This window comes from Lygodium microphyllum, chromosome 2, assembly GCF_053477565.2.
Source record: "Lygodium microphyllum isolate KBCC chromosome 2, Lygodium_microphyllum_v1.1.10, whole genome shotgun sequence".
Lineage (NCBI taxonomy): Eukaryota > Viridiplantae > Streptophyta > Polypodiopsida > Schizaeales > Lygodiaceae > Lygodium > Lygodium microphyllum.
In genome coordinates this window covers 66183038-66203496 of record NC_141136.1, presented here as the reverse complement: position 1 = coordinate 66203496, position 20459 = coordinate 66183038, and the positions used below count along the sequence as shown (strand labels likewise).

Below are 20459 nucleotides of genomic sequence, written 5' to 3'. Positions count from 1 at the left end.
ACAATCGGTTGATCAATGCATTGAGACCATGCCTCTCTGCATATCGAGTCTCAAGGCCGGTCGGATCGCGATTTGTAATGGAGTGCTGCAAAGAAAACAAAATGCTAACTGTTAGAAACATGATTGTCAGTACAAAGAATATTTCAAAAAAACAAACAAGCAAAACAAAAGAAAAACTTACAAAGTCCTCCAAATATGTCCTGTGGCCGCCACTCCCAAGATGATGGACCACTCCGGACTCGAGTCGTACCCTCGCCGTCTCGCGCTGCTGACTCCAACATCCTGGAGAATCTATAGCCTCCTCCATCAGTCGGCGCCAGTCGTCTACATCTAACCACTCAGGCTTTGCAGCCCCACTCTTGATTGTCTTGCTTGCAACGGATGGTCTATGTGACATGTATGCACGCATGCAATCCATCATCCAGCCCGTAGAGAATCTATCTACTGTGGCTGGCACCGGAAACTCCTCGTGCAAGGATGCTACTATGTAGTCCTTGCTCCCCTCTGGTATTTTCTTCCAATGATCCAAGACGTTGTGCCAAAAAACTTGTTGGCACAACTCTCTCATGCCAGCCATCACCCTCCTCCCCTCATCATTCATGATGATAGCTCCTGACCTACTATCGACCAGATATCCATAACCCCTAGGAGTCTGCCTAAGATGGGTCCTCTCCCATCTGCGTCCACGCCCCTAGGCATATCCAGGAGACCCCTCAACATCCGGTATACCAACGGGGGCTATAGATGCATCAAATGCTTTTTCCCTATGTTTAAGCAAGGTTAAAGATGCTGAGAAAGAGCTACAGGTTGCTGACAAAGAGTTTGACCAATTTCAAGAGAAGCTTGGAATCTCCAATTTTGAAAGGGAGGAGTCGGAATATGTAAAGGAGCTCAAGGATATCAAGGAGACATTAATTAGCTTATGGAATCCAAGCAAACTTGAGAGTGATGAAAATCAAATGGTAATGGATTTTTTTATTTTTGTGGAATCACATACATTTTTTCTTTTTTTTTCTCATTCTGACTGTTGATTTTATAGTTGGAGATTGCAGATGGGGAGGATCGAGAGTTGGTTGTAGTTCCCTAAAGGATGTTGCACTTGGGCATTACATATCGAGGATTGATCCCAATATTCTATTGGTTTTTCATAGCACTTTCATCATGGCCAATTGTCTATGTTAAAGCACTTACAAGGCTTCTTGGATACTCAGGTTTGCAATACAATGTGCACAAAGTTATGTTTTTGGAAAAGACAATAGCCATTTGAATATTTGGTTATGGTCCCGGCTTCTCTCCCTCTAGGGCTGGATACTTCCTTGCATACTCATCTTATGTTTTAGAATCAAACAAAACAAATAGCAAATCCATAGTTGGATACAAGATAAGAAATTTTTTACGTTACAGAGGAAAAATGCCTGAGGAGGAAGAGGATGTAAAGGCTCTTAAAAGCTAGCCATGTATATAACATTTTGAAAATAGTATCGGTATTTTAGATTCCATGTCTTTGAAAAAACCAATTGAATAACTCCTGAAGGGAATTGGTTTTTTTTGCTCCTCCTCCATGTCTAGTGCTCCGAAAGAAACACATACATGCTTAATAGTAAGATTTCTCCATACCTTGGCTACTGTAAGTTACTAGGGGCCCTTGCTCTTCCACAAAATAAGGCCCATGAATAAGAAGAATATGGTGTGACAACCCAACAAGAAATAATTAGTTTGAATCATTCAACCTTTTTTTCAAAGCAAAAAGGTTCAAATTTATATCCATCTTACCAAGTAGAAAGTAATGTCCTTTTCTCCCCAAGCTTCCTTGATTGCTTGAACAAGATTAATAATTGAGTGTTTGTACTCTTTCGAATAGTTAGATGTTATATTTTATTCCTTGATCATTTTTAAAAATATGTCAAGGTGTCCCCAAACCTCCATTCGTAGGAATGCAATTTGTGGTGTGCTAGCCACATTTTTTGTGATTGTACACAACTCTCTTCAACACTCCCACAATGCGTTCATTTGTTTACTAGTATGATTTCTTAGAACTCGTCTAGCTTTTGCACCCTCCCCCCCCATAGAGACATCTACTAAGAGCTCTCTTGTTTTCCCAGAAGGATTTTGAATCCTTTCTCAAGTGAACTTCACTTCCATGAAAACCCATTTTTGACAATAAAGCCTCACATTTATCAATGGAGACATCTGACAAAGATACTAGTTTTATTGAATATGCATAGTCAAGATGCAATCTAAGCAACTTATCAATTATTCTAATTTCTGCATGTAATGTAGAAGCCCATACCTTATGTGAAAAATCATCTATGAAGGTAACAAAATTTTTTGCACCACCCAAATACTGACAAGGCATGGGCCCACAAACATCAAAATGTACCAAAGCCAAGGGCTCACTCATGAATGACATACGAGACTTCTTATGCGTAGACCTAGTCTACCTACCATAAAGACAATGATCACAAGAATCAAAATGAGAATAGTTAAGGGGCGGTAAACCAGAAAGCATTTTCATTCCTTTAACGGACATGTGACCCAAACAGGTATGCCAAAGAGATACATGAGGTAAAGACCCCACAAACAAAGCATGATTAACTATAGATCCAGAAACAACTAAGTTATAGAGGCTACCAACCTTGGCACCTCTCACAAGCACAAGCCTACTTACGTAATCTTCCATGCAAAGTCTCCAAAAGATACATGATATCTTGTGTCATCAAGATGTCCACCAACGAACATGAGACTGCATGTCAATGCAAGTACATGACGTACATCGTCCATAACAAAACTGTTGCCAGAAGGAAACTACAGCCTAACATTACCAATGCTGACAATCTCAAGAGACCTATCATCACCCAACAAGCGCACAAAACGCGAGATGGAATGGTATGAATGGAACCATTCTTGTCAAGGTGTCACATGAAAGGACACATCTCAGTCCAAGAGCCAACACTGTGCATACATAAAGTGTATCTTTGACATATGCGAAGCACAAGATGAAGTTGTTGCAAAGATATATTTTCCATCACTATCCTCGGCTGCATAACATTGATCTCTTCAATTTTAACACTTGACTTAGCATGTACTATGTTGTAATTAGAAGACTTTTCTTACACTTTCTCTTTCCCCTTGTCTTTGCACCTTTCATTGCACAATTCATGACACTGTGGCCTTATGTGGCCTTTCTTCCCACAATGATGGCAAGCCAGATTTGCATTTCTCCCACGAGACTTACTGCGTGACTTGCCATGCGACTTGGATTGAGATTTCTATGAATCCCATCCACGGCCATTACCACTGTCATTCTTTGCATTTCCATCATATCGGCCTCTAACTTTCAAAGCATGAGACACATGAGAGGTATCCAAATTCTTACAGTTTACCTCTTTCTGCAGAACAGAGCTCTCAACATCAGATAGCTTCAGAGTAGTTGCAAAAGCACATAAAGAAATGTGGAATACATCCCAAGACTCATTAAGAGTTCCAAGCAAGAACAACGGAGTGAGATCTTCTTTGAAATCAATGCCCTGCGAAACCAAGTTTTTAAGAATAGCATGAAACTAGCTCAAATGAGCTGACATGGTCACATTCTCTTTCATATGCGGAGATCCATAAGTTGTTTTAGCCAATGCATTTGACATGTAGGACTTTGCTTGTCATAGAGTCTCTTGATCTTATGCCAAAGCTGCCAAGCACTCTGTGCTTCCTCAACCACATTGTAATGCACCTGTTCAGTGACATACAAGATGAGGGTGAACTTTCATAACTCATCAAGCTCCATCCATTCGTTATTAGTCATAGTCTCAAGATGCTCTCCACTCAACCTTAGTGGCTTTATCTATGATTTCTGCACCAATACCTGCCAAACTTGGCTCTTCCAATAGGCATAATTTATATCATCAAGCTTAGTGATGTTGAAGATAGCATAGTCAATGGAAGAACATGCCATACTGCAAGCTGAAACAATGTGGACAGTTCAAAACTGCTTGTTGTAAATTGTAGAAAATGACAAAAAAACCACCAGAACCAAGGCAAAATGGCAAGAAACGAGTATTTGATGATGCTGCCCACCAAGTACCATCAAAAATACATCAAACCAAGATGATTCAACATGAAAAATACATTTTAGTCTGGAGATATATGCTTGCTATAATTTATGGCAGTAGTGTATAATGAGAGTTGACAGTAGGCAAACCCTAATATTCAAAGTCAATCAATGATTATTATCAATGCAAAACCAGCATAAAGTGGGCATAAACAAGTAATAGTCAACAAACTGACATGAGCCAACACCCAAGCATGCCCGACAAAGTCCATCAGTAAAGTCGCTATACTCCCCAATCAACAAGGCGAAATGTATATACTACTGCCAAGACCTGACACAAGTTGGTGTCTACTCACTGAATATAAAGCCGAATTAGCCCAAGTACATCTACATGGACCAAGGTATATCAACCATACATCATCCATGAGGAGATCCCAGTCTCAAAGATCCAAAAGCTTAATATGTATAACCCGCACTGCTGAATGTCTAATAATTGTATAAAGACGCTCCCACTGGCATAAAAGCTATAAGTGTCAATCAAATAGGCTCAAAAAAAGCATGTAAGAGCACCAGTGATGGAGTATCCAAGATCATACATCAGTAAGACATCTAGAGCATATGAGCGGTCAAGTATCCAATGATAACATCCAATATTGTCATGAAGACAATCCCAATCAATCTTTGATGAGCCAAAATAAGCTCAAAAATATCCAAATTCAAGCCCAAATGAATATCCAATAGCATTCAAGTCCAAACAATGTAACTAGCATGTGTAGGCAACATAACCATCAATCATGTACCAACGGGTCATACATAGACCATAAGTATAACCTCTGCCACAAAGCATGCCAGTGTAGACCAATGTCAAGTAAATTCCAACCAATACGGATCTCAAAAAAGTCTCAAAATACATTCTGAAACCATCCAAAGCATTTTCCAACCTTCATTTGCATCCCAATAGTCATATGAAACACTTGAAAAGCACCCGTGACCAATAGGCAAAGCATAAAGTGACTAAATAAGCTTTAGCCCTGGAGTGTATAGTAGTGATTTATTGTGTAAAGCTGAGTATTTCAGGCCATTAAATGATCTCCAAATAATGGCCAATCAATAGGCATACATTCCGCTAACATTCAAAGACCATTTAGGACCAATCAAGCATCAAATGTCAATGCCAACTAAGCATAAACATAAAGTGCTGATGTAACACTATTTGTGGCTACCTGTGGATTGTGGCAAATAGTCCTGGTCTAAGATAAATCAATCCACAAATCAATGCCAATGATAACCACCAATGTCGAGCATTAAGGGGGTGTTCCCAAGTGCCAAATGAAGTGTTTTCAAGCTATCAATGAGTGCCAGGGGAGGGCTGAAGTAAAAATTGAATTTTTACAGGTATTCAAGCTAGCCCAAATAGGGCTGATGTTGTTGAGTATGTTTCTGGTCCATGTGGCAATGATGGGGTAAAAGGGGGGCTCAAGTAGGACCTAAAGAAGGCCTACACAAAGCCTTGTCAAGCCTAATCAGGTAGGAGCCGAGATATGAAATGGGGGAGCTCCAATGGTTGGAGCTATGGCTGCCCCTTATTGCTATACCATGCAATTTGAAATAAAAACTCAAAATAATGCTTCAATACCTTTGAAGGAATGCCCTGAGGGTACTCAAAAGGACTGGGTAGGTGCTCAAGAAGCAGCAGAGTGATCGAAGTTCGAAGGAGTCAGATATGGCTGCTAAGAGTGAGAACCAATGGTGTAGGGATTTAAATGAATGCTGAATGAGTCATGGAACAAGCTCCAATCCTCAAGCAACCATACTATGATACTAGTTGAAAGGTGAGAAGGATTGAAGCTTGCACGAGAGAGCTATGGCAGGAGAGCAAGAGAGAGAGAGAGAGGGAGAGAGAGACTCACGATGTGGGAAATCCAACAGTCACAATGTGTGATCGGCCTTCCCTTTATTCATTTGTCAATAAAATAATAAAGAATAAAGTGATGGTGAGAAGCACCTGCCGCCTACAGTGTGCAAGCACCAGTACTATCAGCGTAGTAATACACGAGCAGCTAGGTGGTGGCGCCTTTGCCCCGAACACTTGTCTATACTATGTTTACTAAAGGTATATATCAAGAATTAAGTAGTAGAACTCAAGAGAATCCCTATTTGAGCATCAAATCTTGATTTTTAGCTTACTACCCTATTCTTGATTGTTATTCACAATCCAAACTAGTCCATATAAAGACCATAAACCCATCAAAACTCCTCTTTGATGATTAATAAAGGCTCCCTTAGATGTTCAAGACTAAGAATCAAGTGAGAGATCTTCTCAAAGACCTTGCAACAAATGCAGATATTCAAGGACATCTTGCTACCTTCTCTTCCCTATTTTTCCTTGTTTTAAAATAGTCCCAATACTCTACTCTCTCCTCTACAATGCATGAGTATCCAGCCCACTTTCTTTCTTGGCTCTTCTACCAACATTTCCCTTGTGTCCTCTCCTAGTTAGCATGCCATCGTCTTCACCTTTGTGTGGCCACATTGGACAACAGCCTCCTAACTAGTCATGTTGGTGCCCCTAAATTTGTACTGAATGGTTTTCTTGTAAAATTCCTCATTCTGCACCATGTAGCTTGCAAAACAAGTCACTTAAGTGACTACTAATCACTACTTAATGCCATATGGTCATTAACTTCCAAGACTCTACTTGACTAACTCCTATTATCATGATAATGAGCAAGATAGAGAAGTCCAATAACCAAGAAGTTTATCACTTACCATTCTATAGACAAAGCATAAACTCTTCCACAAGACAAAGTATGGTCCCACTTTCACAATCTATGTCAAAAATCATATGACATCCACCCCCTTTGAACTACGTCCCCTCCGAAGATGCCATACATGTAGCCCAGTAGGATCAAAAACCCGAACACCTATTATCTTCATGTTGCGAGTTCAACTACTCCCACCCGGATCGTAAGGCATAAAGAGCACAAACATCCCATCTTGCATGTATCCCTTAGTATCCATCCTTGGCATTGATAGCTCATATAACATTATGATCTCTGTAAATCCACCTAGCATTCCAAGTTCATATGTCAACTCATCTTCAGTTGCATCTTGAATGTTTGCCATTTCCTTTTCCTTATCTTTGTCAATCTGCTCATCATTTACCAACTACACTAGTGGATTGACCTCTTCTGTATTTCTCTTTTTGCAGATACTGATCCTCTTCCATTTTGTGAATATCCACATGTCATCTTTATGCAACTCTATTGAAGCATATGTCACATACAATAGATTACATCCACCACCATACTCAGTCTCTTCCTGATAGGCAGAAAACTTTCATATAGGACTACTTAATTTGGCAACTTGCAAAGTTTGACTTCAGTAGATTATCATAGCTTCTCCATAGTCATACTTAATATGCAATGGTTTAAAGTGGTATCGGAAGGAGTGGGGGCAACTGTTCAAACAAGGACCATCTAGATTATTGGGTTTAGATTGTGAGAGAGGTTAGAATGATTTGCTAGACACATTTCTCTTGTCAAGTCACTGTGAATAGATGCATAGATTTTTTAATATTTTAATTTAGAAAAATGAAGGCCACAAATACATTTTATTTTGCAACAGGTTCTTAATTGATTCCATATAGGTGATCTTCTATCCTAACCCACAACAACCTCATTGGTTAATAAAGAGGCCAATAGATTGTCATCTAAATTCCTTAGTTATAACTTTTTTTTCAAAGTAAATTACATAAATACTTTTTCAAAATCAAAATATTTTTCTTTAGGAGCTTTTAAAAAAAACTTTGGGGCACTTTGATGTTTTTAGCAAAGTAGGCTTAGTTATAAATGAAGGGTTCACAAAAGAGTGACAATGAGGGGCCAATAGAATATTGATTCCATGTAGGTAATCTTCTACCCTAACCCGCAACAACCTTGTTGGTTATATGATAAAGGAGACAATAGAGTGTCATCTAACAATCCTCAATTATAGCTATTTTTGTCCAAGTAATAAATATTTTTTAATAATTAAGCCTTATATATCATATGCATCTTTCTTTAAAAAATGGGCATTTTGATGTTTCTAGCAAGTAGCCTTGAAGGGTTCACAAAATAGTGACAATTTGGGGCCAATAGAATGACACTTAAGGATGCATTGTTTTAAGGCTTTACAAAATTTGAAGTATTAAAAAAATTATGTGGCCTGATTTCCTTACTCATGTTAAGCTTACGTGTAATATGACAAAAGTTTTATCATAATGTTGAATGGGCTAAAAATGATACATCTTTTTTGCAAAATAATCACTTAATTGGAGTGGGGTGTGTTTTGCTTTTGGGAAGTGCTACTTTATTGGCCACTTTACCCTACATTGTGCCCTAACACCTTAGATGGTTCGAGTATATAATGAAAGCAATATCCCTAGTGTGGAAGTGGAGAGCATACAGGTAGGGGTGAACAACTTGAAAGAAGTGGAGGATGAGAAGGGTTTAGGACATGTGAAGGAGACAAGCACATGCAATCTAGCGGAGGAGACATGCGCACAATAATTCTTCGAGCGAAAAATCAACTATTCTTTTGTGAAGTCCTTTGTATAGGGCTTTTAGTGTCTGTCGAGCTATGCCAAGATGAAGTTATAGAGCCATAGAGTTGATCATATTTACGTCTGCTTGTTGTCAAATTCATTGACTATTTTCTTATTCCTTATGTTGGTACTTTATTGTATGCTTTTAAAAGTTACTTGCAAGTCCATAGATATAGGTTTTTATTGTGCCAATAGTACATAGACGAGAGGTTGCAAGATATTTGCATGTATATGCCTCTAGATCACATGGTGTGCTTCAAGGACATAGCAAATGCAAAGTTGTGCTAATTGATATATAGATGTTCTTCTTTAGCATGTTCCAATGTGTCCATCTCCAACAAGTAGAGTGGGTGCTCCAAGTTGGCCACGGAGGGAGGTGGCTCAAGCATGCCTTGCTTGATTGATGGAGGTTATCATTGTGGTGTATACATTGGGGAATCGAGCACTTCCTCTCCTCCTCATCCTCGGGGGTGTTACGGAAATATAAATGCTAGGACTCCATAGCCAGTTGATACTCCTTGCTCCCATCATACTCTTAGAGAGAGTGGCTTTGGTACTTGCTATAGAGACACCAATGTAGTGTCTCCCGCTTGTCGATTGAGCGGATACCCATCACCCACCGGCATGCATGCACCCTTGTGTAAGCTACTACATGTATATCATCTACATCACGTGCGTTCAAGGCCTACTTATAAATATCCTTATCTGTGATTTTTTCTTGAATAAAACATAACCCTTTTCTATTCAATCTGTGAATAACCTTGTTATATTACACCCTTCTATATGTAAAAATGTATAAAAATGGCATTTTAAAAATACCTTATTTTGAACCCATGTGATGCACACATATATTCATAAGTAACTTACCTGAGCATGCACCTATAGGTACTTCCACTGTTGTGATGCAAGGGTTTGTTCAATCATCTATGGGTGCCACTCCTATAGGTATACTAGATATACACGAGTTTTCTAGTTATGCTCAAGAGTGTGGCCATAAGTAGGAGAGGACATGTTCTAGACATATCCCACCAGATTATGGATACTTGATGGAGTAGAGCATTTCTCCCATAGACATAAATGATGAGGATAAGAGATTGATTATGCATATGTACAAGTTGTGCTAGTATATTTTAAGGCACAATATATTGGAACACTGAAAAAATGTACTAGAGAGTAGTAAGATACATAATAGCATCCTTGCATGAGGAGTTTCCAATTTTCCAATACCTTATATGGTGGTTGATCATTTCTCCACAAGATGGATAATGGAGCTAATATACACCTACATTTCTCACATATAGCCAGATGTATGAAAGGCACTAAAGAGTGGTGTAGGGAAGCTCTAGTGGCTAGATCAAGAGGAGTGGAGGAAGCTCAGAGAGGAGACCGTGGACTCTCTAAGGAGATGGCGGTAGTAGTGAGAGGTAGCGAGGGCACGTTGGAGACAAGAGTTATTCATCACCTTGGGAGTGGCAACCACAATGCCTGTTTGGAAAATTTTGTAAGTCCTCTATTAGTTCTTTTAAATTTCTTATTTCATCCGTTGCCTATAGTAATAACTTAATCTTAACAATACTCTGTCTTTTTTATTGCAATACTCCATTATAAATTGCAATCCTATAGGCTTGGAGATACAATATGTGAAAAGACATGGGCTAACTACTTATCCACAAGCTATATATGCCTAGCAATTCAACACACTATGTCTCTTTAATATAGCAAATTTCTAGTTCTTGTGATGCATTGTCTACTCTGGATTGACCTTTGGTTATGTTGCAGACTCCGTTTGATGATCCACTACATAGGGATGAGCTATGGGATGACAATTGGCTTAGATGGAGCTTGGATTCATGGAGCACTCTTCTCTTTTCTGGCCTTGTGCTCCATACATACTTTTATTGATTTATCACATTTAGCTTTCTTTATATCATTTTTTCTCTCTTGTATGCACCTCACTTTGAGTGACTTTTATAGATAGTTTTCCCTATTTTTGTTGTTCTTTCCTATAGTTTTTATAGTAATATAAATGTGATATTATCATTGTACTTATTTGTACATTCAATCAATGGATTCCTTGTTTTTGGCAAATCATGATGTATAGTTTTTGAAACTTAGCTATATGTTAGATTGCAAATGAATTATGAACAATATGTAGCTCTATCATCTTTTTTTTAAAATCTATAACCATCTTTATTTATGTAAAAACCTTTACATGTAGTATTTGTTATTAGCATCACAAATTTACTACAACCATTGCTATTTCCGTTGCTATTTACATTAGTATATGCATCACTATATATCGACGCTTTTACTAACAACAATAGTGATGGTTTTCTAGCAACAAAAATAGTGATGATAATAGCAACAAAAGGGAAACATTTTTCCATGACAAATTCCGTGTCTTTAAATGTTGATATTGGGCCTATTGTTGTAATGCAACCTTTCCCTTGGGCCAAAAGACTAAGGCACAACCAATAGGTAATATCTTCTCCCAAGCTTGAGGTAGCTTGGTTTATTGCATGTGAAGAAGTGTGGTTGAAGAGAATCTTATGACATGTGAGAGTGCATGAAGAAAAATTCAACTAGTACAGTGTGATAGTCAAAGATTCATAATCACTATTAAAAATCTAGTGTTCTGTATGCATATGACCAAACCAAACATATAAAGATTATGTATCACGAAGTGCATAACTAGATTATTGAGAATGGAATAGTGGAGTCGATCTATTATCCAAATGAAAGACAATGGAGAAGTATCTGACAAAGGTACTCAAGTTCATATTTAGGAACTCGGTGTTGGCCCAAGGAAGTAGCTCACATACATGTGAACATGGAGAGGGGTATTAGATATGCTTAATACCTTACCATTATGAGGTGCAACCAAGGATTCATGTTGTTCAAAATCGTAAGGATGTCATTGTGAGGACAAGAGGTGTGTGAGATGGAACAATAGTTTGATCATAATCACCATCTCAAATGAAGTTTGTGCAACCAAATGGTAAAAAAACAACCTATATGGGTCTTGCCTATGGGTTAGATAGCAATTAAGCTAGTAGCAACTTGAGACTCACTACATCAAGTTGGGGGGGAAGGGTGGGAGGTATGATCAAGGACCCCTATTTTTGAGTCCTAAGGTTTGTTGAGGTAGCCCCTATATGTGGTAGTGTCCTTAGCACGATAGAAAATAAAATATTCCTAGAATATTCCTTAGTCCACTACGGAGGGTTAATAATATGATATGTTGGTCATGTTGTCCTACCACCTTCATGGCTATAAAAAGATAACCCTCCCAAAACCATCTGCATGCATTCGCCAAACATAGATTATCTAGCAACTTTTAACTCTCTTCGCTTAGGATCTACCTAGATAGCTATCTAAGATTCATTATGTGGTTGGACTCGCAGTTATTCTCTCTAATTTACCTATTCTTTACTCATATTTTATTTGTTACACGTGTAATTTTACACCAACACCCCCTTCCCTTACACTAGTGGTATCATACTGTACCTATGGTCAATCTTTGGGAGCAACATTAATCAAATAATTAGGAAGGGTACCTCAAAAGCCCTCAATCAATTGAAATTATTGGCTTGTCCTTGCAAATATAGAAGATTTCTTGCACATGTATTTAATATTCATCATATAATAGATCTCCATATCGAGGATGATAAGCCTTGATCAGTGATACTCCAGACTGAAAGATCCAAAAAAGAAAATATGCTGCTTGATGGAAAAGGAATATGGTCATTGTGGGTCGACTTAATGTGACAAGATGTGATGCATGTAAAGATAGATGAGTCATGAAGTAAAAGATGTGTATGATATACATATGTAAACATTTGTGGTCTCCTAGAAGGGAGATGGCTTAGTAGAGAGAGTCAAGAGGGTGTTATTGAAATGGTGTCACGATGGCATGAAACGGGGGAAGACAAGTCACAAAGCAACCTAGGAAGAAACATGGGATGGGAAGAAAAGCATCAATCACGCTTTGTAGGCTTGTAGTTGTAATGTTTGTAGGTACTTGAGTAAAGTGACTTTTGGAAACTGATCTCTTACCTCAAAATTCTCTCCCCTCCCGGAGACACATCATAAAACATACAGACATACATATTCCTCTTCTACCATTATTAAAATGTTTCGTCAATGCTTTTTAGTGTCGATGGTTCTTTCATCTTCAAAGTTCAAACCTATTGCAAACTCACTCACACTCTCTCTATAGAACTTCAGAGCTCGCCTCTTGACAAGCTGATTAACAAGGGATTAAGAGCACATCAACTCGGGCTAGACGTGATTAATTAACTGCACCACCCCATCCTCTTCTTTCGGGTATAGACCATCAATCTCATCGCAGGTCCTCTCATCAATCTCCATCACTTTGTAAAGGCTCCTCTTTTCTGCATTACTTAATTCTTTCTCCCTCCCCCTCTCTCTGTCTTTCTCTCATACTTGTTATGTGGCTTCACTGTTTACGCCATCAGCCACGCAAAGATCATCCCCTCCACTTCTAATCATCATAATCATCATATCACTTGCTTCCTCACAAAGCATTTTTAGTTGTTTTTTTAGGAGCTTCAAAACAGTAGGCTACTTTTTTTGCCTTTGGGGTCTGGGCTACAGGTATCCCTTTACCCCTCCCTCTCTCTCTCTCTCTCTCTCTCTCTCTCTCTCTCTTAATCTTCTTACTCATCGGCTTCCGCAGAAGCAAAATCCAGCAGTTTTGAAACTGTAGGGCTTCCTATCACAGGCTATATATGGATTGACTATGCATCTACTTCTCTGCCAGAACTAACTTGCTATGGGGTGAGATGTTGCTACTGACTTTGGCACTGGTAGTTCTTGTTTCTCTTTCCATGTCTCCTTGTAGGTTGCCTCCTGTCTTTCCCTCTTCAGACAGACAAATGGTTTAGGTTCTCTCATAGCTCTAGATCATCATAAGCCGTCTCAGCGCACTGCATACATGTTATCTCGGTTCCCCAAACCTCTTTGTTTGGGACACCTAGCATAGTTACTGCATCACTTCACGTCCTCTTTGATCACTTGCTGGTTTTTGCAGCTACATAGGCTTTCCCAACATTGAATTAACCGTATCTCTTATCTTCCTATCCCTCCCCCCTTCTCTCTAGCAACCACTCAAACTCCATGATTTCTTGCAGCAACCAAAGCGATGCCTACTCTCTGGCCTTTCAGCAATCCCAAGAGTTGATTTTCTAGGTAGGCTGCTCTCTGCTTGACACTGTATGCAGCTTTTCTTTTTGCCAAAGTGGAGAAATTATTGTAGCTTTTAAGGAACTAATTCTAAGGGGAACAATTGATGCCTTTTTAAGGGTGGTTTTAAGCTTTTCTACAAAGGGTTTCAATGGAAGCTTTTAAGGAAGCGACAAATAAAATGAACTGTTAATAAGACAAATGATTGTGTGTGTGCTCTATGCAGATCTGAATACGCCGGGGAAGAGATAATGCGAGTAGGGCAGGAGGTCTAAGGAGAGCAGCTCTTTCTCTCTGTACTGTGGTTCCCTCTCTCACAAGAGATGCTAAGAGAAGATTAAGACAGCCTTAGTTTCTTCTTCTTCTTTCGCTATCTCATCCACAGGCTTGATTTCAACAACCCTATCAGAGAAATATGAGATAGGAAACCCTAGCTTGCTGAATTGTAATACCTGCAGGAATAGAGAGAGAGTGAGGGAGAGAGAGCACAGCCTCCAAAGCAGTCGCTGACATTTTATCCCAAAGGGGAACGTGAAGCCTACGAAGGAGACATAGCTCGTGTCTATGATTGCCTTCGAGAAGCGAGTACTACTACTTCTCCTCTAAATTTGGCGACCTTTTTGCAACTCCTTTCAGCAGGCGCTTTCTCGCTCTCTGCACCAATAGCAGCCCTGGATTATAGCCAGCCGGTGCCGACGTGGCTGGCAACCCGCCATCCGATTGGGCCAACTTGGCGGCAGCTGCAGCAGCCAGCTCGACAGGGACCATCAGCACGAGCCTGCAGCTCATAGAGCGCGATCTCTCCCTGGGCTTTAATGGTGGCTCCTCTTCTGCTTCCCATTTCGATCAGAGACCAGTGGATAAAATCGCTTCTACATCTGGAGGAGCAGCTAGTGGTGGCGGAGGAGGAGGAGGGTGGGAATACAGGCCTCTGAGCTATGGCTTCCAGCTACCAGCTTCCTTCGATCCTAGTAATACTACCGCAGACGGCAATCCGCTCGCCATGGGTATCTTCAATCCAGCTGCTGTCGGCCTGAATGTGGCTTCCAGTACTGCAGCTGCACTCTTTGCTGCCAATCAGAGACTAATTCTCAGCTCGCTGAGCCCTAATGATCCTAATTATGTGAGAAGCATCATTGCAGCTAGAGGCGGTACCAATGAAGATTATATTAATGATCAGACTAGCTTCGCTTATGCTCATAGGTTAGCTGCTATCAGAAGACAAGAAGAAGCTTCAGCTCGGCCAGCTGCTCTCGCTACTGCAGCTACTAATTTTGTAGCTTATCATGTGCAAGGTGGGGCTGGTGAAGTGAGACTGATCAGCAGGGATGATCAAATTCATCAGCAGCATCATCAGGATGAAGGAGAAGGGAGTGGGGGAGTGACCCATTCAAACAGCAGCTCGTTGCCAGTGGCTACTACAGCGACAGTGCTGAGGAGGCCGGATAATCAAAGCGAGAGTGAGGCATGGCCGGCTGTGGGGGTGTTAAGCAGAACGGCAGGCAAATTGAGTAATCAGGGTGAAAATCCAGGGGTAAGGGGAGGTCAGGAGGATAATAATGAGAGTGTGGAGCTAGTGAGTATGGATCAAGGGATGAATAAGAAGAGGCCGAATGCGGCAGGAGAGGACGATATGGACGAGCAGTTGCTGCAGTTAAGCAATCGACAAGCGGCTAATCAAGCTGGATCAGATAACTATGGTAACTTGTCTCATCATCAACATCATCATATGCAGCAAGATGATCATAATCAGCAGCAGGAGGTGCATCATGAATTGATGCAGTTGCAGCAGCATCATATGGTGGTCCATCAGGCGACCAGCATGAGCATGATGAACGTTGCGCAGCAGCAGGGGTCTCATCATCATCATCATCACGCTGCTGCCCTCATGATGGCCTCATCGGCCAGGCAGAGGTCGTCCAGCGGTTCCATCGCGTGCCAGGACTGCGGCAACCAGGCCAAGAAGGACTGCATTCACGTGCGCTGCCGCACGTGCTGCAAGAGCCGCGGCTACGACTGCCCCACGCACATCAAGAGCACGTGGGTCCCAGCCGCCAAGCGCCGGGAGCGCCAGCAGGCTGAGCTGGCCGCCATGGTCGCCGGCCAGCCCATGCCCAAGTCCAAGCGCGCGCGCCACCTGGCCCTCCAGCTCCACCACCACCACCACCAGCAACCAATCGCCGGTCTCCACGTGGCGGCCGCTGCCATGGGCCCCATGGGCGTGCAACCGGGCGCGACTGCCACGCAGGCGGCCGCAACGTCGTACACTTCGACCTCTACTGGAACGCCCCCTCGCAGCTCGGATTTCAACTCGGCTCAGCAATACGGTACTGTTCATACACATCCCCCCTCCCTCTCTCTCTCTCTCATTCTCGAGAAACCCTAGTTCCCTCATCCATTCGAACCATCCACCATGCAATGCTGCTTTTCATTTCTCCCAGCTCTAATTGGCCCTTTTAGACAATTTTCCCCTCACATGGAACAACGCCGTGATCTTTTGCAAGAGACCTTGTAGGATACCTAGCTTGTTATAATGGGAAACCAAGTATTCGATACTTCTCTCTTGTCTCTTAACTCTCAAGCCATCACAAGCTTTTCCACGACTGTTGCCATTTACCCATTGCAATGGGTAACCAAGGATGGCAAGAAGGTTACACCCATTAATGGTCCCTGCCGGTCTGCCGCCGCCCCCCCCGACCCCAACACACACTCCAACAAGCTCTGTATGGGCTGGCTTCCTTGTTGCAAGAGCTCATCCTATTAAGACTACTCCATGGTAGTAGCTTCACCTATGCCATGGCTCCCTACCAAGAGCTCTTGCTTTCGAGACTATTCCACGATAGTAATTTCATCTATGCTGATAACCGCTTATGCGATGGCCCCCATGGTAATAACTCCACGTCTGCCATGAAGAATCCCTAACATAGTTTACCACTTGAGGATCTCTATGATATCACATCATATGGAGTCTGCCCCGCCATTCCATGGTTGCTAACTCCAATTATAATGCCATAAATATTTTCTACCATAGTTTGCCACATGAGGATTCTACTATCACATGATAACATGACCTCACTCCGTTCAACTCCGAAAATCATCAATCATACGCTCATCTATCAAGCCCGTCTATTACGGTGTTAATTACCGTGCGTGTTGGAGATTAACTAGCTCCATGTCACTCTATTCATAACCTATTTTACTACGATCATATTTTCGTCGAGTTTTCGCTACGTTTTCACCTAATTTGCCATAGCTTGCGTGTTCATGAATGCCGAGTGTAATAGATCAATCAATTATCTATGAATTAATCTTTCAGATGGCTTTTCAACATAATTTCTGCATGTTTATCCACTCACTGTCCGCTATATTCATGTTTAATTTCTTGGATAATTGACTTATGAGACCAATATGAACTGTCGATCACGTAAAGGGTTTTACCTTGCTTGCATGGCTTATAATGCCACCGGGGATTGCAGTACGATAGCTGAGGTTATGTGGAGCGCTGGATCGTTGGATGGAGGTTATGTGGAGCGCTGGATCGTTGGATTAACCCAACAATTTATGGAGGTAAAACCAATAGAGAGACTGGACAATGAATTAAGTACGTATTAAAAAAATGTAGGGGAGAGATTCGCAAAGGAGGATTGCAATCATGACGGTGACGGTGTATTTGCTGGGACGATACATTCCCTTGAAACTTGAAAGGAGCCGGTAGCTACAGTAGGAGGCTGTCGAGTGAGAGGGGGATCATGAGATACGGCATAAGATAATCTATATATGCATGATGATTTTATAGTCTCTAGAGAGCCGTGGCAGGGTCTTTATATATATATAACAGTGTTGTTATGGGGGAGCGAGAAAGGCAAGCAAGCAAACACGTGACACAGGAGCACCACGATGGCTGGCTGGCTGGGTTGGGCGCTCACTCTCAAGCAGGAAAACACTCTTTCTGAGAGAGACACAGAGAGAGAGAGAGAGAGAGAGAGAGAGAGCACGTGAAGCCCAGCACGTGCTTCTCCGCAACTTTTGGGATCTCCTGCTGCCTGCATGATCTCTCCCACCAACTCTCCTAATTGAAATTTTGAATCTAATTTCAAAATATGAATACTCAATCCAGTATTATGTATACCATAAGAACCATACATGCTTTTATCACCATAATATTCTCATCTGGGCCTCTCTCTCTCTCTCTCTCTCTCTTTCTCTCTGCTTTGATCAGACCATTGACCTCAACTTCTACATATATTCCTTTCTAAGTAGACAGATCTTTGGCTCGCATCGCTCATAAATCATGAGCTGACTGGACTTTGAGCCGAACTTCAGGCTTTGTCTACCCACCATTCCTCATCAGCTGCATGATGCAGTATTTGATCAGTTGGCAAATTGGAAGCTTCATATATTGTTGTGGACACACTGAGCAGCAGTTTTTACATGCATCAGGATAAAGACACGAGTTTGGAAGCAAGCTCAGTGTATTCATATCATGTCTGTCTAAAGATCCATTAGGTCACCAAAGCTCACCTTCTATTCGCACGAGTACCAATGGTTGTGTATTTTGCTTCACGCGTTGCCTTGTAAGCTACATGGAGCTGTGAGAGAATTGTTAACGTACCTTGGAATTTTGGAGGACAAGTAATATCGAAGTACAGACTATTATATGCTCATGTGCTCTAGAAAAATAACTATTTTTAAGCGCTTTGTAGTCAGTACATTTCTCTTTAAAAATGAACAACCTACAAGATCTTTCTTTAAATATAACCCCTTGTTTTCTATTAGTTGTAAAATAAACTGTGATAACACCCACACAACGACTTGTAACAATGGAAAGGTCTATTTAAATTGGTAATCCTCTCTCTTCTAGCGGAATAAAGTTGACAAATTAAAATCTTTCGGTAGTTACAGCATCCTTAATCCTTAAGAATGTACAAAGGAGAGCCTATGTTTTATAATTATCTATCAATTTAATCATCATCTGAACATTTTGTTACCATGCATCGTCGTAATCCTCATCTTCATGTTATGGTGAGTGCATCCCTATTGGAAGACACGGGAGATCCCATAAATTGCAACCTCAAGGGCCAAGGATTGAATTGTCTATTACAAACGCTTTTGTGAAGGTAGTTTATGTCAGAGTTATTCATCAATTTCTAGACCTAGCCAACCTGCTTATATGAAGCGTTTGCAGGCTTATAACTGGAGGATATGGTACAGTTAATAAAATCCCATTATCCACTCTGAGAGAGAGAGAGAGAGAGAGAGAGAGAGAGAGAGAGAGAGAGAGAGATTCTCATCCAATTTCCTTTTGCAGAAGCCAGATTCAGGGGAGGTCTACTACCTCCGGAAGTTAGGACGCAAGCTGTATTCAAATGTGTGAGGTTGACAGGGGTCCCAGATGAACAAGATGAATATGCATACCGCGCCACGGTCAAAATTGCTGGCCGGGTTTTCAAGGGCTTTCTCTACGATCAGGGATCGGACAAGGGATGGAATGTTGCATCAGGTGTTGCTGAGCTCCAATTGGGTGGAAGAAGTGCGCCATTAAGCTCAGCCCTCATTGATATCTATGGGGCTCCTGGAAATGCCCTTTTAGGAGGTAAGGAAGGTCTCCCTGGCCCATTCTAATGTAGTTGCTGTAATTTCAGATCCCACCTGAATTTTGTCTCACAGACTCGTAGGAAGAGAGGCAAAGGTTCAACCTGACCTGACAAAATATTTGATGTCAGCCAATATGTGGACCTTCTAACTTCACTTGTGACAGTGCACAATTCACAATTTCTGCCTAATAGAGTTGAACAGTACATATACAGAAGTAATACATTAACAAAGTGGAATCAAATACAATGGGAACCACATTGCTGCCATGATCATGAATGAAACCACAGGATCAATCCTCCTTTATGAAGCAATTATCCGTGCCCACCCCATGGGTCAACATTTTGGCTCCATACTGTCATGGAATCAAATACATTGTGAACCACATTGCTGTCATGACTATGAAAAACCACAGGATCAATGTTCATTTGGCAAGAAATTTTACATGCCCCATGGCTCAACACTTTGGCTTCTTACTGTCATGATATAAGCTTCTCAATGACTAGAAATTGTGCTGTTGAGGTTTTTCAACACTTTCTTTAGGGAAGATTGTGATAATTCTTAGACCCTAAGTACAATAATGGCATTGGGAGTGATACATTGAATCTACTGAAACAAGCGTGTGCCTGTTATGATTAAATTTTGTCCTTTATTACACTACACACTCAATCCTCAATCAAGGTCCATAGTGGACCAAGGAAGGACCTAGATCCTACAAAAGGTATACAGGAAATGTGACCTTGGAATGACTGCACTGGGAGTCGTTTTTGGAATGAGCATGACTCAAACACATCATGGTGCATGGAACCTCCTGTTTTTTTAATGTTGTGAAATAAGGTTTCCTCATAGGAAGATCACCATTTGGATCTTCAAAAATTCACTTGAATTACCACGCACACTGATTATAGATAGAGAGTCTGAAGTTGTTATAGGCAGTGGTCTCTAATGTATACTTGTTATTTAGAATGTTCATAGTGTCTAGCCCTTCTATTTGTCAGCTCTAAGATGCAGTTTTGTACTATGTTAATATCA

General features: G+C 41.0%; 1 protein-coding gene across 1 annotated transcript in view; it reads left to right on the top strand.

Annotated features, from left to right (window-relative positions):
* Positions 1–19929, top strand: part of LOC148039835 (uncharacterized) — a 107893-nt gene extending 87964 nt beyond the window's left edge. The window contains exons 2-3 of the mRNA XM_087662358.1: positions 14518–16162; positions 19144–19929. Of these exons, the coding sequence (XP_087518484.1) occupies positions 14518–16162; positions 19144–19457 (1959 nt within the window). The 3' untranslated portion in view covers positions 19458–19929. The remainder of the gene's footprint in view (positions 1–14517; positions 16163–19143) is intronic.
* Positions 19930–20459: the final 530 nt, after the last annotated feature.